This window comes from Bubalus bubalis, chromosome 17 (genome assembly GCF_019923935.1).
Source record: "Bubalus bubalis isolate 160015118507 breed Murrah chromosome 17, NDDB_SH_1, whole genome shotgun sequence".
In the NCBI taxonomy this organism is placed as follows: Eukaryota; Metazoa; Chordata; class Mammalia; order Artiodactyla; family Bovidae; genus Bubalus; species Bubalus bubalis.
The window spans coordinates 7,460,284-7,484,433 of record NC_059173.1 but is presented as its reverse complement, the minus strand read 5'-3'; the positions used below and the strand labels follow the sequence as shown (position 1 = coordinate 7,484,433).

At 52.5% G+C, this 24,150-nt stretch overlaps 1 protein-coding gene across 3 annotated transcripts in view; it reads left to right on the top strand.

Moving 5' to 3' along the window:
- The window catches only part of KIAA1671 (KIAA1671 ortholog), a 137,852-nt gene that overhangs the window by 16,025 nt on the left and 97,677 nt on the right, over positions 1 to 24,150 (top strand). The window contains exon 5 of one of the 3 annotated variants that reach the window (XM_006055582.4): positions 3,225 to 3,359. The exons of 1 other annotated variant lie outside the window; for it this stretch is intronic. In XM_006055582.4, the coding sequence (XP_006055644.3) occupies positions 3,225 to 3,359 (135 nt within the window). Of the gene's footprint in view, positions 1 to 3,224; positions 3,360 to 21,805; positions 22,119 to 24,150 lie in introns of those variants that run through there. One more of the 3 variants, XM_045163202.1, reaches the window with a different exon arrangement.

Sequence of the window (24,150 nt, the reverse complement as noted above, 5' to 3'; positions counted from 1 at the left end):
CAGCTTTGTTATTGTTGTCTAGTGGCTAAGTCCTGTCCGACTCTTTGTAACCCCGTGGACTGTAGCCTGCCAGGCTCCTCTGTCCATGGGGTTTCCCAGGCAGGAATACTGGAGTGGGTTGCCATTTCCTTCTCCTGGGTATCTTCCCATCCCAAGGATTGAGCCCAGGTCTCCTGCATTGACAGGTGGATTTTTTTTTTTTTTAACCATTGAGCCACCAAGGAAGCTGGGTAGCAGCTTTGAAAGTGAAAGTTTAGTCACTCAGTCCTGCCCGACTCTTTGCGACCCCCATGGACTGTAGCCTACCAGGCTCCTCTGTCCATGGGGTTTCCCAGGCAAGAGTACGGGAGTGGGTTGCCATTTCCTTCTCCAAGGTAGCTGCTTTACTGATGTAGAATTTTCATGGCCCATGCAAGAACTCATTTATTTATTTAACATTTATTATTTGCTTATCTGACTGTGCTGGATCTTAGTTTTGGCATGTGGGATCTAGTTCCCTGACCAGGGATCAGACCTAGGTCCCCTGCTTTAGGAGCTCAGTCTTAGCCACTGGACCACCAGGGCAGTCCCTGTTCACCCTTGTAAAGTGTACAGTTAATTTAATGGCTTTTAGTATATTCACAGAGCTCTGCAACCATCATCACATTCAGTTTTAAATGTCTTCATTACCCCTTAGAAAGCCCTGTACCCACTGACCAGTCACTGCCTGCTCTCCTAACACTCTCCAGTCCCGATAAGCCATTCACCTACCTTCTGTCTATAGATTTGCCTATTCTGGACAAATGACACAGAGTGGTCATTTATTACTCACCTCTTTCACTTGGCATAGAGTTTTCAAGGGCCATCCGTTTTGTGGCATATATCGGTACTTTTCATGGCTGAATAATATTCTGCAGTATAGATGCACCCCATTTTATCAATCCATTTATCATCATTAGGCATATCTGGGTTGTTCCAGCTCTTTGACTGTCATGGAGAAAGCTGCTATGAACGTTTATGGACGAGTTTTTGTGTGGACATATGCTTTCATATCTTTGGCTGTCTCCCTGGGAGAGGCATTGCTGGGTCACATGGTAATACCTCCAGTTTTTTCCTTTGAGGGGCTGCCAGACTGTTTTCCAAAGCTGCCGCACCGTTTTACATTCACACCAGCAGTGTGTGAGGGTTCTAATTTTTCTCCATCCCAACTGACATCTGTTATCATCCATCTTTTTGATTCTAGCCATCTTGGTGGGTATGAAGCGGTATCTCACGGTGGTTTTTTTCTTTTTTTTTAATTGAGATGTAATTGACTTGTAACATTATAGTAGTTTCAGGGGTACAATATAGTGATTCAGTATTTGTATATATTGCACAGTGATCATTGTGGGTTTGATTTGCATTTCCTGTTGGAGCATCCTTTAACGTACTTATTGGCCACTTGTGTACCTTGTCCAAGTCATGTCCATTCAGACCCCTTGTCTATTTTTAAGATCATTTGTCATTTTATTATCGAGTTGTAATTAATCTTTGTACTTTCTGGATACAGGTGCCTTATCAGACATAACGGTTTACAGGAATGTTCTCCCATTTTGTGGGTTGTCTTTTCACTTTAGTTCATTTTTTTCACTTTCTTAACAGTGCACTTTGAGGCACCAAAGAGCTTTTCATTTTGATGTAGTCCAATTTATTTTGCTTTCGGTGCTTGAGCTTCTGGTGTTCTATCTAAGAAACCCTTGCTTAATCCACGAAGGTGAAGAAGATACAAGTGTGTATTTTCTTCTAAGAGTTTCCTCTTTCTGGCTCTGACATTTAGGTCTTTGATCTATTTTAAGTCAACTTCGATGGTATGTGATGTGGGGCTGGCAGCATGTTTTGAAGGCAGAGTCAATCGGATGGAGGTGGGGGGGGAGATAGAGAACGGCCCGAGGGTCTTGGCCTGCCCAGCCGGTGACCGGCAAAGCGAAGACGCGCGATTGGAGGGGGGAATCTAGGGGCCTGTTTTGGACACATGAGGTCTCAGACCAGCGTGGGCAGTGAGTAGACATGGTCAGCGGGCTGTGGGATTTGCAAGCCCGGAGTCCCAGCACGGAGAGACAGAGTCCAGATGGGATTTATTGAAGCCACGGGTCGTGACGAGAAGTGGGTGAGCGGGCTGTGTGGCTGGCCTGGGTCATGTCTTGACACGTCCCTCTGAGATGCACGGAGGCGGGGAAGGAACAGCCCTTGAGGTCAGAGGAGAACCAGAGGGTCTCATAAGACATCACAAAAGAGGCTGTGAGGCAAGGGGTCAGCCTTGCCCTTCACTCATGCTGTGTGTTCTTAAGCAGATGCCTCCCCTGGGTCGGGAAGATCCCCTGGAGAAGGAAATGGCAACCCACTCCAGTACCCTTGCCTGGAAAATCTCATGGACGGAGGAGCCTGGTAGGCTACAGTCCGTGGGGTCGCAAAGAGTCGGACACGACAGAGCAACTTCACTTTCTTTTCACTTTCCCCTCTCTGGGCCTTTCTTTTCTTGTCGGTGCAGGGACGGTGTGAGGCCCGTAAGATGCACCCTCCAGGGTCCCATGTTTTCTGGCCTGTGACTGTATCCCCCTGTATATAAAAATAACAAGATTCACACCAGCGCACGCCCTCCATCCTATTCGTGTACTGGTTCTCTCTGTATCTGCGCACATGTGCACGCGCATTCGGGTACATGGAATGATGTCTGTAACGAGGCCACCAGAAGTTACCAATGGCTGACATTCACAGAAGGCTCCTCACACGCGGGGCGGGGGGATGGCAGGGACCGGGGAGGCTCCCAGGGGACCGGGGAGGCTCCCAGGTCTCACGCACGTCCGCCCCCTGGTGGCAGCTCCGAGTTCACACCCTTTCCCTGCGCTGGTCCTCTGTTGGTTCAGCCCTGAACCCAGAAGCTGAGGACTAGTGTTACGGATCTTTCCTCACATGGTCAAGGCTCAGAGGTGTTAAGGCACTCACCCGAGGTCACACAGTTATGAAGTGGCTGAGGCTGGGCTGAACCTAGACATGCTGATCCTATATGTGACCCCCCCCCCCACCGCCATCATTTGAGGTGGACCTCCCACCATGGATGTGGGGCAGGGGTGAGCAGAGGTGGGCATCGGGCACCCTTGCCCTTTGCCCTTTGAGGTGCAGCATGGCCCCTCTCAGTGTGACATATTCTTCCTGCCAAAGGGGAAGCCCCAGTCAAGTTTCCTCTTCTTGTGTCTCCTGCATCTCAGGTGTCACCAAGGGACCTGGGGAGGGAGCGTGCCCTCCCTGATAATGAGCCTCCGCTCCGGCAGGTGAGCCCCGCAACCGCGGGCCCCCAGAGGAGCCACAGCTTCTGCAAGGACAGGAGGAGCGGGCCCTTCATGGTGAGTGATTCCGGCGTGGCCGGAGCGGACGCTGCTGGGGATGTCCCAGGCTGGTCCCAGGGCCTGAGGGGGGCGAGGGCGGGCCGGTGACCGTCCGGGAGCCTGCTGTGGCCTGGCTGGGCTGTGGCTCGTGTCATGACATGAGACGGTGTTTGATGGCGCTGCCGGGGAAGCTTCCCCTCTGGTGGGTTTCTCCCCCACTGTGGAGGGGCAGCCCCTGGTATCTGGCTCCGTGAAGTTAGGAGAGCAGGCCCTGGAGTCTTGAGAGCCCTGGGTTCACATCCCGGCACCATCTCTGCTTCTTTGAACAACTCGCTTAATTCTTCTGCACCTCAGTTTGTTCACCGGGAAAACTGTGATTCCTGTCTCTTTTGCGCTGTTGGGAGGATGGAGTGAGATTGTGTAGGGCCCAGCACATGGTAATTCAGACAGTAACCGGTGGTGTGGTAACGACGGGGGGACGGCAGCATTGGGCTGGTTCTGCAGCTGGATTGCCTGGGTTCATTCACATCCTGGCTGTGCATGGAGCTGGGTGTCTGACCTCAGTTTCCTCATCTGTAAAATGGGTATAATAATAGCATCTACTTTACGGGCTGATGTGGGACTCAGATACCTCGAGAAGTGTTTGGCTTGGTCCTAGGTACACAGGAAACACTTCACTAACCTTACGTTACTATTATTATGATTATTGCTTTTGTGTGTCCTTTTGGCTGTCAGTGAGCTCCCTCCTTAGCCAGCCCTTCCTCCCTCTCATCCTGATTCCTCAGTTGTGAAAGGAGGCGGGTAAATGAGGCAGCAGGACCCCAGGGAAGCCCCCTTCTGCCCAAGCCTCAGTGTCCCCAGCTACGTTCCAGGGCTTCACCACTTGTGATTTTCTGTGATTTTCTTTTCTGGTTTTTTTTTTTTTTTTCACCTTTGTTCCATGATCCCTGCAGATGTGCTGAGCTCTTCCATTCCTCCTAAAGTCCCTCCCAGGCCCTGGGCCCTGCCTAGGGACATCTGAGATAAGTCTTTTTAAATGAACAACACCAGTTCCACGCCCAAGGTCATTCTGAGTTGCAGGACTCCGTACATTTCAGTGGTCATCTGTGCCTGGTCCCACGTCTCAGAGACGTGGGATCTGGCAGTATTGACATCTGAGGTCCGTTCCTTCTAGCTTTATGACCACCGGCAAGAAACTTCACTTCTTAGAACCTCTGTCTCCTCCTCTGTAAAATGGGGTGAAGATGCTGCCCCTGGCAGAATTCTTGCCAAGAGCTGACAGTGACGCTGGGGGTGACTGCCCGTGAAGGGACTCAGACCTTGGTTGAGAAGCCCCACAAGATTCACAAGTGTCCAGATCTCTGCTGCTGATTCCTTTTTCACCTTTGTCTCCACTCCCTCTCAGGCACTGACTCAACTTATCTGATTGTGTGTGTGTGTGTGTGTGAGAGAGAGAGAGAGAGAGAGAGAGAAGGCAAAGGTTATGGAAGGAACAGCATCCCGGTCCCAGGCTCTGCTTGCTGGCCCTTCTTCCTCCGTGGAGCCCTTGGGTGGCTCGCCTTGGCTCCCTCCCTCTGGCCCCAGAGACCTCTGCCGCACTGCAGTCTGTTTGATCACCTCTCCCTGGAGGCATCTGGGTCCGGGCACTGAGCCTGAACCAGACAGAGCTGGGGCCTCGGACCTGGGTTCCCGGCTTTTGGGACTGACGCCTGCAGTTCTGGGGAGTGATCACCAGTAGGCGGTGGTGGTGCCCTAGCTTTCTTATGCCTCCAAAATCCTGACTAGGGGGCCTTCAGCACTGGGGCGCTGGGGCTCTGGAGGCTGGAAGAAGTGGGTTCAAGTTCTGGCTTTGGCAATCTGTGACCTTGGGCAGGTGACTTGATGGATCCCAGTGAGCCTGTTTTTGCTTCTGTAAAATGAGGATGGCCCTAAGTGGCCTCAAGAGTAGTTTGTGGCAGGATGTGAAGTCGCTCCACGCTCAGAAGAGTAAACTCCCACTTCACGTCTTGGCGGCAGAGATGGCTGTTTCTTCTCCTCCACGGCCCTTGCCCTTCTTCCTCCTTCTCACTCTCCCTCCTCCCCTCCTCCCCCTCTTCCTCACCTGGGCCAACTCTCTCGTTATGAACAGGGAAGTTGAGGCCCCCAGAGGGGGGGCCAGGGCGACCCTGCAGATGACGCCTGGGGTCCCTGAGCCCCCCTTGGCCCGGATGGCCGCCCTGCCACTCTGGAGGTCGGAGATTGTCAGACCTGTGTTTTGCACCCCGTGGGGTATTTGGAGAGCCTCTCACTAGTGGATAAATGCCGTCTGCTGTTACTTCCATCACTCTTTTGATCGATGACTTTGTTCTGTTGGTTTCCAGTTGAGATTCAGGTCCATCTCCCTTTTTTGAGCCTGTGCCCCAAGTCTTGTCAATCCCCAGTCCCCCTCTCTTGTTAGGGAATATGAATCCCATTTTGCAGAGGAGGAAACTGAGGCTCAGAGAGGTTAAGCCACTTGGCCTCCGGCCACACAGTCAGAAAGCAGGGGAAGCTGGAATGGACACTGGGCCTGTTTCGCCTCCAGCCTTGGCCCCAGACCCTTTCTGCTTCGGCACTGTGCTTGTGGCCCAGGCCAGCCTGCCAGCCCCTCTCACCTCTTGAGCCTGCGGTGCTCGGGACATTCGCTCATGAGGAAACAAGACACCCGACCAAGCCCCTGGGCTGAGAATGTGACATTTGTCCTGTACAGGGTTGGCCACCATCCAAAGGGTGCCTGGTCACACCAGGGCTGATGCCCTGCTGATCTACAGAGCCCCACCCACCCCCGACTCGTCAGACCCTGAGCATGAGGTCAGACTGGTCCCAGCCAGCCGCTTCAGAGAATTTACCATTCCAAGGCTCTCTTTTCCTCTTCTGTAAAGTGGTGAATCACAGAAATGACAATACCCACCATGGTGCTTACTGTGGGGCTTAGACACTAGTTTATCCCCATTTTGCAGGTGGGAAAACTGAGGCTCAGAGCCCGTAAGTGCCTCTGCCAAGGTCTGAGTCTGGAGTCCAGGCTCCTAATCAGCTGTTGACCGTCTCAGTACTCTATGACATCGTGGTGGGAGGACAGGGCTGAAACGAGCTGGTGCTTATAAAGCGCTTAGCACAGCGCCTGGTGGAGAAGGAACTACCTGATAGATGTACCTGCTGTTGCTGTGTTGTTAGTTATCATTTGCTGCCAGCTGTTTTTATTCCCCTACATTCTCTTGAATGTCTACTGATAGAGCAGGAAGTTGTCTCCACTCTCAGGAGCTGTTGGCTGCTGAGGAAACGCGGCAGGGGAGGGGAAGGTGTCCGACCCAGGGTCCCGCAGCCTGGCTGGGCTGGGGCTGGAGCGCTGACTCTGCGACCAGGGTTCTCCCTGGTCCCCTGCTTCCCCCAGGAGCACCCTTAGGACCTCGGGTCTATGTGGCAGGTCTGAGTCCCGTGCCGTCTCCTCCTTCCCTCCTCTGGGGGTGGTGGTGGGTGGGCGTGCCCACGTTTCCTTGTAAAGTGAGCCTTTGGCCTGCACTTGCGGATCGTAAAACACGGTGACTCAGTCTCGGACCATGACCGTGAGTCTCAGTTCACCCAGGATGCCCCTCCCATGACCGTGAAGGCACAGATTCACCAGCTCTGGGGGTTCCCTGTGATGGGGCAGGCAGGCTGGCCCCTGGGAACCTCAAGAATGTTCTTTCCAGTCCCCAAACCTGTCGGTCTGCATTTGTTGGCTCATCTGATGATGAGTTCATCCCATCGTGGGCCTGCTGTGCGCGAGGGAAGGGAAGGGAGGCTGAGGTGAAGGAACTGGTCGGGTGGGAGCTGGCCCAGCAGAGTGACCCCTCTGCCTGGGTGATTCCGGACGATGGACTAGTTCTCAGGGCGTGAGGTGGAGCTGAGTGGTGAGGAACTGGCCGGCAAGCTGGACTCTCAGGAAGCCCAGGAGTCCTCTTGGCAGATGGCTAATTTCATTTGTTAATTGCGTCTTGTCTTTCACTGCTGAGAAGGGGCTGGAGAAGAACTGAGTAATTTATATCTCAGCCGATTAAAGTTTCTTTTCGGGATTAAAACCAGCCAGACCAGAAAGCCTTTGTTTCCTAGGTCTTAAAATGCAAATGACCAGTTGTGCCTGAGATTTTTGTGTTGGGGAGATTTTGTGTTTATCCAATTACCCAGCTATCTCTCCCCCACCCACCCGCCCACTCATCCACCCACCCACCTACCCTCCCACCCATGTATGTTCCCACCCACGCACCCACCCACCCATCCTCCACCCAGTTTTTAATACGTGCAGAGCTCTACAGGACAAGTTAACTTGTTCTCAAATTGCTCCCATTCGTAGACTATAAACCCAGGATGAAGCAAACTGGTCGTTTGTTGATTTTGTCGCTCACTGAATGTCTTGAGTGGTAGAAATGGGTTGAGTACCTACTGTGTGTGCCACATGCTTTTCCGTCCTTCAGGTGCAGCCGTGAACCAAGATGTAGTTCCTGCCCGCCTGAAGCTAATACTGTGGTGTGGGGATAGCGTGGGGGTTTCCAGGAGCTTCCAGGCGTTACCTAGGGAGTGATGGGCATGAGCATGTGGACAAGACCCAGCTGAGAAGCACCCTCAGGGTTAAAATAAGGGGCACTGGTGTTTTCCACCTTGGAGGAGCCAAGGAAAGTAATGACCAGGGTTGTAGAAGGTCAGAGATGCAGCTTGGGGCGCCTTCTAGTGGCCATTGCAGGGGGGCGGTTGGAGAGGGTAAGCTGGAAGCTGGGAGACCAGTTAGGAGGTGTTTGAATCATTTGGGTAAGACCATTTAAAAAAAAAAAAATAATAAATATATATATATAGTGGTTAAATATATTTAACAGAAAATTTGCCATTTTCACCACTTTTAAGCATACTGTACGGTATCATTAAATACATCCACAGTGTGTAAACCGTCACTACCATCGGCCTTTAGAGATTTTCTCATCATCCCAGACAGAAACTGTGCACCACTAAACACTAACTCCCTTTGCCCCTAGCCCCCAGCCCCTGGCAACCTCTGTTCTTTAATACTTTCTGTCTCTATGAATTCGGAGAAGGCAATGGCACACCCCACTCCAGAACTCTTGCCTGGAAAATCCCATGGACGGAGGAGCCTGGTGGGCTGCAGTCCATGGGGTCTCGAAGAGTCGGACATGACTGAGCCACTTCACTTTCACTTTTCACTTTCATGCTTTGGAGAAGGACATGGCAACCCACTCCAGTGTTCTTGCCTGGAGAATCCCAGGGACAGGGGGGCCTGGTGGGCTGCCGTCTATGGGGTGGGTCACACAGAGTCGGACACGACTGAAGCAGTCTATGAATTTGCCCTTTCTGAGTACTTCTTATAAATGGAGCCATTTAGTATTAACACGAATCCTTCTGTGTCTGGCATATTTTATTTAACATAATGTCTTCAGGGTTCTGTCAGTGGCGTAGCGCGTGTCAGTACTTCACTCTTTTTTTACCGCTGAGCCTTTTCCACGTGTGGACCCCATTCCTTGTCACTGCCGCCTTACACAGGGTGAGAAATCAGAGGGCCGGGAGGGCTGAAGGTGATCTGAGTTCTTTGTTTCACCTCCTCGAGAAGGTATGTTGTTGACGTGCCCTTGCGTGAGAATGATGCTCATACTGGAATAATCTTGACTTATTTATTTTTGGCGAGACCGTAAATGATTAACGAACATGCACTTTCAACTGCCAAGAGTCACAATTACTCGCTTCACCCTTATAGCCGACTGAGACGCACCAGGGGCCCCCACGCCCGGACAGGGTTGCTGGGTCCAGAGACGCACCAGGGGCCCCCTCGCCCAGGCAGGGTTGCTGGGTCCAGAGACGCACCAGGGGCCCCCACGCCCGGGCAGGGTTGCTGGGTCCAGAGACGCACCGGGGGCCCCCTCGCCCGGGCAGAGTTGCTGGGTCCACATGGTTTCCAGTTCCAGGGTGCCCCCCCAAGGGCATCTGTGTGTGTATGTGCACACACATATGCACACACGCACGCGCCCTCAGGAACCCGCAACGGGCCCCGCTTGGCCTGGAGTCTAGTCTCACCTCGTTAAGCTGCCGCCCCCGGCTGTGGTCACCTCGCTGAGCTTTACTTCCGCCAGCTGCAAAGTGGGGCGAAGCCCACTCGGTGCCCGCCACAGGCTGTGGTGAGTGTTGGAGGTGGTGAATTGCAGAGTCGGATTTAGTGGTCCAGGTCCCAGGCAGACTAAGGGCTTCATTCTAGAAGTGTCTGCTGAACACCTCCTGCGTGCTGGGGAGAAGCCAGGTTCACACCCCTTCCTACAGGATGAAGCCCCCTCGCACCGGTTCCAGTCCAGGGGCACTGAGTGTGCTGTGACCCCCGCCCGCCCACACGACTTCTGCTCACCCCCACGAGCCACACTGGCCGCCGGAATGTTCCCGACACACGTGGGCGTCTTCCTACCCCGGGGCCTTGGCTCGGCCTGTTTGTTCTCCGGATTCCCTCCTGGCTTCCCTCCTCTCGGGGCATCTGTCAGCTCTGTGTCACCCCTCAGCTGGGCCTCCCCTGATGGGAGAGCCAGACACCTATTGTCACATGCAGCGTCCACCTGTCCCCTCGTGTCTTCCTCCCCCAGCAGAGTGCAGGCTCTGAGAGGCAGGGAGCACCCAATGCGGTGCTTGGCACTTAGCAGGCCCTCAGCAGGCCCTCAGCGTGCGGGTTTTCGTGCACTTCTGGTATACTCACAGATGTGTGCATCCGCACAGCAGTCCCTTGTAGATTTTCATCACCCCTCCGGGAAGACCAGCGCCACCTAGCGATAAGTCCCCCAGCCCCTGTTTGATCCCACTTGTCAAACCTCATAGGATGTGCCGGGCATCGTGCTCAAGTTTGTTCTCACGGGGACCCTTGGAGGCTGGAACTATTCTCGTTCCCATTTGCCAGATGGCAAAGCTGAGGCCCACAGAGAGAGAGATGAAGAGAGAGATGAAGAGAGAGGGGGGAAGCCATTTGCCCACATCACGCAGCCGGGAGGGGGAGCAGCTGGAAGGATCTCAGGGATGAATTTGATGTTTCCCAAAGCACTAGTCATTCTCACAGAACCTGGAAATTTCTCATATTCGTTACCTACTTGAACTAATACGTAGTTAATGTTTTTGTTGAACTTGGATTACTTTAAAATAATAGCTTTCAGTTTAGTTCAGTTCAGTCGCTCAGTCGTGTCCGACTAATAACAGCTTTCAGTTCAGTTCAGTTCAGTTCAGTTGCTCAGTCGTGTCTGACTCTTTGGGACCCCATGAGTTGCAGCACACCAGGCCTCCCTGTCCATCACCAACTCCTGGAGTTCACTCAAACTCACGTCCATCGAGTCAGTGATGCCATCCAGCCATCTCATCCTCTGTCGTCCCCTTCTCCTCCTGCCCTCAATCCCTCCCAGCATCAGAGTCTTTTCCAATGAGTCAACTCTTCGCATGAGGTGGCCAAAGTACTGGAGTTTCAGCTTTAGCATCATTCTTTCCAAAGAACACCCAGGGCTGATCTCCTTTAGGATGGACTGGTTGGATGTCCTTGCAGTCCAAGGGACTCTCAAGAGTCTTCTCCAGCACCACAGTTCAAAAGCATCCATTCTTCGGCGCTCAGCCTTCTTCACGGTCCAGCTCTCGCATCCACACTTCACTGGGGTGCAGCTCATGACGTAGACTTCTGTCCTTTGGCGCTGCACTCGGTGGCTCTCGCACCTGCAGCTGTCGCCCCAGTCACCTCTAGACCGCGCTCCTCACCCCGACACAAAGCCCTGCCTGTCAGCCCCGCCGCCACCCGCCGCCCCAGCCCTGTGTTATGCTAAGTCACTTCAGTCGTGTCCGACTCTGTGCGACCCCGTGGATTGCAGCCTAACAGGCTCCTCCGTCCATGGGATTCTCCAAGCAAGAGTACTGGAGTGGGGTGCCATTGCCTTCTCCAATGCATGAAAGTGAAAAGTGAAAGTGAAGTCGCTCAGTCGTGTCCGACTCTGTGCGACCCTGTGGACTGCAGCCCACCAGGCTCCTCCGTCCATGGGATTTTCCAAGCAAGAGTACTGGAGTGGGGTGCCATTGCCTTCTCCCTAGGCAAGCACTTTTCTTTTTCCTGTCTCTAAAAATCGCCTAGGGACTTACATGGTGGTCCAGTGGATGAGACTCCGAGCTCCCAGTGCAGGGGCCGTGGGTTCAGTCCCTCGTTGGCTAGCTAGGATCCTGCATGCCACACAACATGGCCAAAAAAGTAAAAGTAAAAAAATTGCAAACTAAATAGCAGAGTTTGTCAGAGTGGATTTTTAAAAAGCAAGACCCAACTATATGTAAAAAAGAAAAAAAAAAGGGGTTGCCTATTCCAGGCATCTCAGATACATGCAGTCACACCCCATCTGTCCCTGGGACTTGGTGTTACCTCACTCAGCCTAGTGATTCCAAGGTCCGTCCAGGCCGTCACCTGCGTCCGTGCTGCATTCCCTTTTACGGCTGGGGAAGTGCCCAATATGCTACTGCAGATGAGTGGAGAAATAACTCCAGAAAGAATGAAGGGATGGAGCCAAAGCAAAAACAATACCCAGCTGTGGATGTGACTGGTGATAGAAGCTGTAAAGAGCAATATTGCATAGGAACCTGGAATGTTAGGTCTATGAATCAAGGCAAATTGGAAGTGGTCAAACAGGAGATGGCAAGAGTGAACGTCGACATTCTAGGAATCAGCGAACTAAAATGGACTGGAATGGGTGAATTTAACTCAGATGACCATTATATCTACTACTGCGGGCAGGAATCCCTTAGAAGAAATGGAGTAGCCATCATGGTCAACAAAAGAGTCTGAAATGCAGTACTTGGATGCAGTCTCAAAAACGACAGAATGATCTCTGTTCATTTCCAAGGCAAAGCATTCGATATCATGGTAATCCAAGCCTATAGCCCAACCAGTAAAGTAAAGAAGCTGAACGGTTCTATGAAGACCTACAAGACCTTTTAGAACTAACACCGAAAAAAGATGTCCTTTTCATTATAGGGGACTGGAATGCAAAAGTTAGGAAGTCAAGAAACACCTGGAGTAATAGGCAAATTTGGCCTTGGAGTACAGAATGAAGCAGGGCAAAGGCTAATAGAGTTTTGCCAAGAGAACGCACTGGTCATAGCAAACACCCTCTTCCAACAACACAGGAGAAGACTCTACACATGGACATCACCAGATGGGCAACACCAAAATCAGCTTGATTGTGTTCTTTGCAGCCAAAGATGGAGAAGCTGTATACAGTCAGCAAAAACAAGACTGGGAGCTGACTGTGGCTCAGATCATGAACTCCTTATTGCCAAATTCAGACTTAAATTCAAGAAAGTAGGGAAAACCACTAGACCATTCAGGTATGACCAAAATCAAATCCCTTATGATTATACAGTGGAAGTGAGAAATAGATTTAAGGGACTAGATTTGATAGACAGAGTGCCTGATGAACTATGGACAGAGGTTTGTGACATTGTACAGGAGACAGGGATCAAGACCATCCCCATGGAAAAGAAATGCAAAAAAAAGCAAAATGGCTGTCTGAGGAGGTCTTACATATAGCTGTGGAAAGAAGAGAAGCGAAAAGCAAGGGAGAAAAGGAAAGATATACCCATTTGAATGCAGAGTTCCAAAGAATAGCAAGGAGAGATAAGAAAGCCTTCCTCAGCGATCAATGCAAAGAAATAGAGGAAAACAACAGAATGGGAAAGACTAGAGATCTCTTCAAGAAAATTAGAGATACCAAGGGAACATTTCATGCAAAGATGGGCTCAATAAAGGACAGAAATGGTATCAACCTAACAGAAGCAGAAGATGTTAAGAACAGGTGGCAAGAATACACAAAAGAACTGTACGAAAAAGATTTTCACAACCCAGATAATCACGATGGTGTGATCACTGACCTAGAGCCAGACATCCTGGAATGTGAAGTCAAGTGGGCCTTAGGAAGCATCACTATGAACAAAGCTAGTGGAGGTGATGGAATCCCAGTTGAGCTATTTCAAATCCTAAAAGGTGATGCTGTGAAAGTGCTGCACTCAATATGCCAGCAAATTTGGAAAACTCAGCAGTGGCCACAGGACTGGAAAAGGTCAGTTTTGATTCCAATCCCAAAGAAAGGCAATGCCAAAGAATGCTCAAACTACTGCACAATTGCACTCATCTCACACACTAGCAAAGTAACGCTCAAAATTCTCCAAGCCAGGCTTCAGCAATATGTGAACCGTGAACTTCCAGATGTTCAAGCTGGTTTTAGAAAAGGCAGAGGAACCAGAGATCAAATTGCCAACATCCGCTGGATCATCAAAAAAGCAAGCGAGTTCCAGAAAAGCATCTATTTCTGCTTTATTGACTATGCCAAAGCCTTTGACTGTGTGGATCACAATAAACTATGGAAAATTCTGAAAGAGATGGGAATACCAGACCTACTGACCTGCCTCTTGAGAAACCTATATGCAGGTCAGAAAGCAACAGTTAGAAGTGGACATGGAACAACAGACCGGTTCCAAATAGGAAAAGGAGTACGTCAAGGCTGTATATTGTCACTCTGCTTATTTAACTTCTATGCAGAGTACATCATGAGAAACACTGGGCTGGAAGAAGCACAAGCTGGAATCAAGATTGCCAGGAGAAATACCAATAACCTCAGATATGCAGAAGACACACCACCCTTATGGCAGAAAGAGAAGAGGAACTAAAGAGCCTCTTGATGAAAGTGAAAGAGGAGAGTGAAAAAATTGGCTTAAAACTCAACATTCAGAAAACGAAGATCATGGCATCTGGTCCCATCACTTCATGGGAAATAGAAGGGGAAACAGTGGAAACAGTGTCAGACTTTATTTTTGGGGGCTCCAAAATCACTGCAGATGGTGACCGCAGCCATGAAATTAAAAGAGGCTTACTCCTTGGAAGGAAAGTTATGACCAACCTAGATAGCATATTAAAAAGCAGAGACATTACTTTGCCAACAAAGGTCTGTCTAGTCAAGGCTATGGTTTTTCCAGTGGTCATGTATGGATGTGAGAGTTGGACTGTGAAGAAAGCTGAGCATCGAATATGCTTTTGAATTGTGGTGTTGGAGAAGACTCTTGAGAGTCCCTTGGACTGCAAGGAGATCCAACCAGTCCATCCTAAAAGAGATCAGTCCTGGGTGTTCATTGGAAGGACTGATGCTGAAGCTGAAACTCCAGTACTTTGGCCACCTCATGTGAAGAGTTGACTCATTGGAAAAGACTCTGATGCTGGGAGGGATTGGGGGCAGGAGGAGAAGGGGACGACTGCCGGGGTCCAGCCCCAGCTGATCCAGGGTATTCGAAGGAGAGACGGCGTAGGCGAGGGTCAGGAAACAACTGCTTAATTAAATGTTTATTAAGGATATAAAGAGTAATAGAATGAGGATAGCTCATTGAGGAAATTCAGTGGAGAAAAGCGGCTGAAATAAGGATAGCTCAGTAGGAAAATTCAGTGAAGAAAAGAGGCTGAATAAAATTCCAAAGCAGGGAATTAACGTCACCTACGAAGGCCGCAGGCATCCTCCCATTCTCCCGAAGGAGAGGAGACACTAAGGCCTCCCCGGTCGGATCTTAGAAGCCCAGGCAAAATTAGTAGGCTTGACGAGCTTCCCCGCCTCAGAGGAAAAATTCAGCCAGAAGGTGAAAGAAAGAACGACATGGGGAGACCAAATTTCGGTGAACAAAAAAAAGGGGCGTACTTTATTTTCCAAAGTAGTTTTATACCTTAAGTTGTGCATAGAGGATAATGGGGGAAGGGGTGGAGTCATGCAAGGACAGCAGTTCCTGGTTCTAATTGAAGCCAGGCTTTCAAACTTATCATATGCAAAAGTTCAGGTGATTTACATTATCTTCTGGCCCGGAGGCCTGTTAACATTTTAAGAAACTTATTTTTCTCTAAAGGTGATTATTCCAAAGTCAGGCACCAGCCTCCAAAAAAGCACTGGGCAAAGCTGCATTTTACATTTCTATACATCCATTATATCAATCAATACACTGCCAAGGACACAGTAGGTAAGGAGTATGGAGACTTAGCAGCAAACATTGGCTCAACAAGTGAAAAACCCTTCACCAATACAATTTCTAATCAATCTTTTAACTACTCAAAAGAATCTGTGTTTAGACAGTTTAGAACATCTCCTGCCTCTCACAGTTGGGAGGCTCTGAACAATCACATGTGGCCGGAAAAACCTATTCAGGCAGGCTAGAGGATTTCCAGAGGAGTTTGTAGGTTGAAACACTGTCACACCCAGGAATTATTAACTGGAGCTGTAAGCTAACTCTCTTTTCAGAGAGAGGTAGTGGGGGACAGCCCCCCGTAAAGTCAGAGGTGTAGGTGAAAGCACAAAGCAGAAAGTAGGCAGACTCTGGTTTTGGGGGTAGATGCTCGAGAATTTCCAGGGGGACTCCTGAGGCTCGATCCTGCCTTTGCTGCCTTTGCGTATGCCGAGCCTCCTTCCTCATGACCTTTGCCACGGGCGGAGTGCCTCACGCTGGCCCCCGGCAGTGATAGAATTCTAGTTGAGCTATTCCAGATCCTCACTCAATATGCAATATGCCGGCTCCTGGCAGACGACAGAGGATGAGATGGCTGGATGGCATCACCAACTCGATGGACATGAGTTTAAGTAAACTCTGGGAGTTGGTGATGGACAGGGAGGCCTGGCGTGCTGGGATTCATGGGGTCACAAAGAGTCGGACACGACTGAGCGACTGAACTGAACTGAGTGAGCGTGCTCTCACGTCAGCACACCACACGTGGGTCATCTGCGCGTCCATCGGTGGACATCTGGTGCGATTCCACTCTTTGGCACGCCTCTCATTTGCGCAGTCCCCTGGTACCGGGTTCATTCCTCACTATTCTAGCCTCTGTCTGCACTTACTATTTATTTGTTTTCTGATCCCTCGTCTCCCTGGAGCAAACAGGAAGTGCAAGATTATTGGGCTTATGACTCATTTGTTCAACACCGTGTTGTCAGGACAGAGTTGGCCCTCTGCCAATGTTTGTTGAATGACTGAGTGAGTGAGTTGAGTGATTCAGTGAGTGGGTGAGTCAGCAGCCGGCAGGGGGGACAGGTAGGCGCGTGCACAGCTAACTAACCTGGTGAGGCAGAGGGTTCAGTCTCCCTCGACTTGGTTGTGGGGGAGGCAGAGGGTTCAGGGTCCCAGGTGAGGCTGGGTCTTGACAGGTGCATAGAAGTCAGGAGGTGGAGAGAGGTGGGAAGGGCCCCTCGGGCAGAGAGGGCTGAGCCTGAGCAGCGGCTGCAAGGCTTGACTGTGCTGCAGAAGAGGTTTGTGGTCCCCGGTGCCCTCCTCGGAGGGGACCCCTGTACTCACAGGGTGGCCGTGTCACTGGGCAGAGCAGAAGGCTCGTAAGAAAGGGGAGAGTTTAGTCAGGGGTCGGGCAGCACCCTGAGGACCCCATTCCTTCTACCTCAGAAGTCCCCTGACCTGGTGACCCCCAAGTGCCAGCCTCAGACAGTTGTATTCGGTGGCGTCCCTTGAGATCATGTATCAGGGGCTGCCCCCCGGGAGTCAGGTCAGGTAGGGATGAGAATTTAATGACAAACCAAGAGAGCATGGCGGGGTGTGGAGGTGAGCCTCCTGGAGTGGTCCTGCCTAGAGTGGCTGGATGATCCAGTGTTTCAGGCAAAAGTGATGATGGGGATTTGATCTCACTGTGAAATTTCGCCATTTTTATACACTGTGCTGTGCTTAGCCATGTCTGACTCTTTGCAACCCCATGGCCTGTAGCCTGCCAGGCTCCTCTGTGCATGGGGATTCTCCAGGCAAGAGTACTGGAGTGGGTTGCCATGCCCTCCTCCAGGGGATCTTCAGAACCCAGGGATCCAACCTGGGTCTCCCGCATTGCAGGCAGATTCTTTACCATCTGAGCCACCAGGGAATCCCATTTTATACAGTAGAGGGGAAAAAAAATGTTTTTAACTTAACCACACCCAGCCGCCTTCAGTTAACGCACAGGGTATTGGCAGTCTCGACTCACATGTTATCTTGCTGAGCCCTTGGGAAAGTGAGTGACTTGGCTTCGGCTCACCCAGTGGGCAGGTGCCACCTGCAGGCTCTGTCCAGGGATGTTGGACTCTTTGGAAACCTCCACCTTCACAGCGCATCAGAAATGCCCTGAGTGTCCACCAGGGGGAGATCTTGCTGCAATTTCTCTTCCCTTCCCCCATCGCCCCAATCCTTCCTGATTGAAGACACGAGCTTCCTGGTGCAGTGCTCACGAGTGACCACCAGAGGGCAGGGTGGAGGCGATCTATGTTCAGCATTTCGCTTCAAAGGCGATGGCACCCCACTCCAGTACTCGTGCCTGGCAAATCCCATGGATGGAGGAGCCTGGTGGGCTACAGTCCACGGGTCGCTAAGAGTTGGACACGACTGAGTGACTTCACTTTCACTTTTCACTTTCATGCATTGGAGAAGGACATGGCAACCCACTCCAGTGTTCTTGCCTGGAGAATCCCAGGGACGGGGGAGCCTGGTGGGCTGACGTCTATGGGGTTGCACAGAGTCGGACACGACTGAAGTGACTCAGCAGCAGCAGCAGTTTTTAGTGCCGGGGCTTCATTCTGTATCCCCCAAAATCAAGTTTTCCACGTCCACTTAGATTTTTACTTTAACGCCTGTCGTTGTCTCGGAGCACGTGTCACTCAGCTCGGTTCCCCGCCAGGTATCTGGTACGTTTCGATTTTGCCGGCCTTTGAGCTGCTGGGCTCAAGTTGGGACATTCTTGTGCAGCCCTCACTGCTCTGGCCACCCCAGTTGGTTTTTGCTGATGCTGCTTCTCTTTTGAAGAAACTATTTTTTTTTTTTTCCAGAAAAAAAGTTTTAATTTTATTTCTAAAAGAGGTGTGTGTGTGTGTGTGTGCACAAGAGAGTGAATGCATGTGTCTAGCGGATGGGCAGCCCACAATGACAGCCCTGTGAATATAGAAATGCCATTTCTGACTTAAGTAGATATATTTCCAGAGATGCTGCGTTTTCTATCTGAACACAGGGTCCCTCGAGAATAGGAGCATTCGGTCATATTTCAAGTCTCGGCTCCAGGCAGCCTTCTCTAAGAAGCCCTCCTGGGTTGCACCTTCTCGTGTGCACGCTATTCATTCAAATAAAATAAAATATTGCACCTGCCTTCTCCCCCCTTCCCCCCAAAAAAACCCCCGACTCTCAGAGAGTCACACCCAGGGACCACAGCTTTACATCCCTGTTTTCCTTCGTGAACATTCATGTTGACTTTAACAGCCTCCTTATCTTTTTAACGGAGGTTTCTGCTCCTGGCTAAGCCCTCTGAGTAGGTTGGCGGGGTTGCTTGTACAGTCATTTTTGGAAAATGAGTGACACTAACAAGGATCGCCAGGTATTTCCTGGGCAGCAGAGTGGTTAGGACTCACTGCTTTCACCCCCGAGGGCCTGGGTTCAGTCTCTTGTAGGGGAACTAAGATCCCACAAGCCATGTGTCTCAGCCAAAACCAAAACAGAACCAAAAAGGGGATTGCTGAGGACCTGCTGTGACCGGGTGTGGGGTTGGGGCCAGGGGAACCAGGCCGGCCAGGGTGGTGGCCCTCGGGGAACTGACCTTTGAGGAGGGATTGAGGAAGGAGTCACAGAGATGCAGAATGTTCTTCCAGAAGGGGTGCCGTGGGGCCCTATGTCTGGGGGCCGCCCTGAACCTGGGCTGGAGGCTGCAGATAAGGGGGGCGGGGACACAGAATGCTTAGATCTTAGGCCAGAGGCCCCGGCATTGATAGGAGTGAACCAGTGGAGCAGAGGGGCGTGTGTTTGTTTCCTGGTGCTGCTGGAAGGAATCACCACACGCTCAGCGGCTCAGAAACAGTAGACCCTTATTCCCTTTCTGTCCCTGAGGCCAGAGTCTGAAATCCAGGTGTCAGCAGGCCCCCTCTCTCCAGGGATTCTAGGGACAGATCTTTCGCTCCCTCTTCCAGCTTTGAGGGGTCCAGGCGTTCTTCGGCTTGTGGCCACAGCCTCCAGCCTCTGCCTCTGTCCTCTCTGGACATCCCTCCCTGAGGATGTGGCTTGTGGACACCCACTGAATTTAGCGTCCCAGGTGGCAGTGGCAGTAAAGAGCCCGCCTCCCAATGCAGGGGATGCAGGAGACGGGGGTTAGATCCCTGGGTCGGAAAGATCTCCTGGAGGAGGGCACAGCAGCTCACTCCAGTATTCCTGCCTGGAGAATCCCATGAACAGAGGAGCCCGGTGGGCTACAGTCCACAGGGTCACAAAGAATCGGACACGACTGACACAGCTGAGCCCTTAGCACACTTAGGGTGATCCAGAATAATCTCATTTCAAGATGCTTAATTGAACTACATCTGCAAAGACCTTTTCCAAAAAGTGGCATTTACAGGTTCTGGGCACACGGGTTCTGAGGGGCCACTGTCCCATCCACTACAGGGAGGGAGATTTTTTCTGACTGAGGAACAGCATGAGCAAAGGGCCTGAGGTCACCTGGCTCGCCCGATGGCGGTGGGGCAGGTGTGGGGTCAAATGGCACAGGTGGGAAGGGGCCTGGGGCGGGAGGGATGGGGAGCCAGGGAAGGCGTCCAGCGGTGTTTGGGGGTCGCGTCACCATCGTGCATGTGGGTGGTTCCCCTGGCCGGGTGAGGAGGGCCCCGCTGGGCAGGGTGTGACCAGCCCAGAGGACCAGAGTGAGGTAGGGGGTCACTTTTGGCTTGGGCTGGGGGTGCGGCATGGGCCCAGTGCTTCTGGGGGCCCCACCTGGTGACTGCAGCCCCCTCCAGGCTGAGAAGGCAGGACTTTGCTGAGGGAGAGGTCTGTGTCACTGGTGCCTGCCCACCCCACCCGCCTCGTTGGGCCTCAGCTCGGTTTCTCCACCGTGGACTCACCACGTCTGACTTTTTCACTTGTTTATCCTGAGCGACCCTGCCGTGTCTCCTGTCTGTCTGGCTCCACGCCCACCCGCTTCCCCGCTCACGCCCCACTGCTCCGCTCTCTCTGGTCCCGGATGCCCTTCTCCCATCTCTCTGTGTCCTTGCTGCCGCTGACTTTTCTGCAGGTTCATCTCTTCCTGTCTCTGTGTCTCTTCCCCGCGCCCTCAGGGACCCCCTCCTCCCCATCTCGGTCATCCTCTCTGCCCCTCCCAGCCCATTTGTCTCTGGCCGGTCCTCGTCAGGCCGGCAGGAGGCTGAGGAGTTGGCCGTCCGCACTCCCCAGGGGTGGTGGACTGTCCTCCGCACGCCAGTCAGAGTCAGCAGCGTCCCCTGCCGCACCGTCCTGTTAGCCCCTCGGCGAGCGGGAGCCCACTCTCCAACTGTGCCTTCAGTCGGCCAGCGAGCGGGGGCCCGGTGGTTTTCCAGCTGCGCCATCGTCCGGGACCTGGCCCTGCCCAGACCCCCCGCCTGCTGGATGCCGGGCACCGGGTCGGGTCAGAGCAGCCACGGGCCTGCTTCTGGAGGGCTCTGAGGCTCACGCCGTGGGTGGTGTCCTCTGCTGCGAGCTCAGCTCCCCACCAGCGTCCTCATGGGTTTCCTGTCAGCTGTGCATCCCCAAGTCACGTTGTGGGGCTGCGGGCAGCACAGGGGGTCCCCGGGGCCTGGCGGATGGGGGGCTGCCTCAGCCAAGGGCCTGCACCCCCTCCCTGCCTGGCCACTGCTGTGGGGTGCTCACCGCGTGCCGGTCCAGTTCCGGCTGTGATGGGGCTGGCCTGATGGAGTGCTGAGCTGGGGCTCTGGCCCGCACCCCAAGCCCGGTTCACCTGGGCAGCGCCCTTTGCAAGCTCCCACCTCCCCACGCGGCCGGTGGAGGTGATGACGATCACCCCAGGGAAGCCCCGTGGGGACTAAACGAGACGCTCTGGTGTTAACGTTATCCTGCCCTTTCCTGTGCAGGAGACCCTGAAACGCAGGGAAGCTCCTTCCCACTTTACAGGAGGAGTAACCGAGGCTCGGGGAGGCGGGGTGACGGGCACGGTCACACTCTCGGAAAGGAAACATCTGAGAGAGGTCGCTTCGGGCTGGCCTTCAGGTGTGCTTAGCTGGCAGTTCTAGCTTCTGAAAAGGGATGCTCCCCGCCTGCCCCCACTCCCTGGCCGGCAGGGGGTGGCCAAGGAGCCCACCCCCCACCCCCCACCCCCGGGCTGCCCACCCGCAGGAGCAGACAGAACCCAGGCCTGGGTGGGGTTTCCAGCTCACTGTGTGACCTCGACCAAGTCCCCTTCCCTCTATGGGCCCCCGTCTTCCCCCCACCCCGGAAAAGGGGGCTTCCAGGGCTGCTCAGAAGGAACTTGGCTGAAGCTGGGAGGGGCTGCGTGAGCCTGAGTTGATTTATGTCCATAATGTGGAAGGAGTCGGGATGGGGGGTGGGGGGCTCCCCCTCGGTGTGTGGTTTTGGGGAGGAACTTACACTCACATGACACACTCAGGCACACGCTCGGGTCTGGGGCTCCATCCTCACTCCTTCCCTCAGTGGAAAAACCCCCAGATTCAGAGCACCCGCAGGAGGGCCCTGAGTCCAGACCTGAGCAGCAGCTCCCAGTGCCCTGGACAGGGCCATCCTGCCAGCCCCCTGGCCGCCAGCCGGCCCCTGAATGATTCATGCCTCCTTGAACTTGACTCCTGCGTGACAAGCCGAGCGGGAAGAGCCGCCCCTCCAGAGGGAGGCTGGAAGCGTGCGATGCAGGCGGCATAGCCCCCGGCGCCAGAGATGGAGTATTACTACTGCCCCAGCTTGCTGAAGCTCCTGCGGTACCTCTGGGTGAGTGGCCGACCGGACTCGAGTCTTCGTCTCCTGCCAACTTTGCTTCCTGGCTCCGCCTGGCCGGCAGCGCCTCTGTGTTCTTTAGAAACGGTGGTTGTTTCAAGGAGGGAGGGGGTGGGGGTTCGGTTTGGAAGGCAGAGGGCCTCATCAAAGAGGAGAGGGTCCTGCCCGCCGTGATCGGTGGGCACATTGGCTGCCCCCCAGTCCACGGAAAAAAAAAAAAAACAGGAAAAACTAACGACCTTTCCAGAAAGCAACATTTCTTTGATTTACGAGATGGTTCTTTATTCTGAAATTACATCCTTCTTGCCTTTGTTGTGTGCATGTAAAATTGTCTCGTCTTTTATGAGGCAAAAAGAATAGTTTGTTTTTCTTTCAGTGATCTTACTAAGCAAAAGGAAAATGTAGGAACTCTCGCATTGCAGCCTCTTTTCTATCAAAATATAAAAGAGGAAAAAAAAACCCTCAAAACTTTTTGTGGCAGAATGACGAAAACAGGGAACCCGTGGGGAAGTGCTTTGTGGGGTATAAAGTGCTTCTCAGATCCTGCTTTGACTCTGAGACTGACCTGCTGTGTGTCTGCGGGCAAGCTGCTTCCCCTCTCTGGGCTTCTGTTTCCTCATCCCTCGCTGCCCTAAGGGGGCGGGCCGCGGGTGGCAGTGGGTCGTGTGACCTTCATCGGGGCTCCGTGAACAGAGGGGCTTGGCAGAGAACCGTCACAGGTGGTCTCGGGGGTTTTCGGAACATTCGCCAACCCAGTTGAGAACGCCCAAGAAAGAAAGACTTGGGAAATATTATTCTTTCCCCCTGCTGAATGTTTGCAAATACTTCAAATGCCTTCTCACCCAGGGAATTTTCCGGAGCTCCTAAAAATACAACTTTAGGAAACACTGTCCTCCAGCCGCCCCACCTCGCCCTGCCCTAGTTCCCTGCCGCAGTGGAGAAACCGGAGACCCTCCTAGTACTTCCCCCTTGATCACTGGCTTTTGCACATTGTCTAACTGTAAATGTAAAAGGACATTAGTTGATTTTTGTTTGTTTTGTTACAAAAATAACGGATGGACACGGTAGAAAACTTGGAAAGTTTTGAAATGCGCGAGAAAGAGAAGCAGCAGCCCATAATCATTCGTGCTTGGGGGACCTGCCACCCGCTGGGTCCTCACATCTTTGACGTGCTGGGCTCCGGCGTTAAGGAGGCTGTGACGCATGGGTTTACAGTAAGAAGTACACATTTGGCCTTTGTTCCTGTTTCTGCCACAGAGCCCCTAAAACCCTTGGAATTTCCAGACTGATAAAAGTGGTAAAAGTGTCTAGATATTCACACATGACCTGTTAATGAGGTGACTGATGGCCAGCACCTAAGGATGGGGGCTGGTTGCCAGGGAAACCAACCTCCTGAGTCCTTCCTGTTTCCCAGGAAGCCACATCAGACGGCAAGGGGTCAGCTAAGCACCGATTACTGTAAGGGTCCTGATGTGGGGAGGGGTGGCCTTCCCCCTCCCCACCATAGACTCACATGGTGCAGAATCACACACTCACTCCATGAGCCTGGGCCCCTGACTGCTCTCAGCTTTCTACTCTGTGTCACCTCTTCATAATTTTTGTAAATACTTTTAGGTTTATAGAAAAGTTGCAAAGATGGTGGGGGGAGTCCCCGTGTATCCTTCACCCAGTGTCTGCTCATGTTAGCATCCTACGGTAACAGCCGCAGTACAATTTGTCCAGTGGAAAAATTAACGTAGGTTCAGTGCTATTGGCTTCCCTGGTGGCTCAGCTGGTGAAGAATCCGCCTGCAATGCGGGAGACCTGGGTTCAATCCCTGGGTTGGGATGATCTCCTGGAGAAGGGAAAGGCTACCTACCCACTCCAGTATTCTGGCCTGGAGAATTCCATGGACTGTATAGTCCATGGGGTCGCAAAGAGTCGGACATGACTGATCGACTTTCACTTTACAATGATATTGGTATTAACTAAACTCCAGACTTCATTCCAGTGGTTCTCATCCAGGGGTGGCCTCCAGGGCACATTT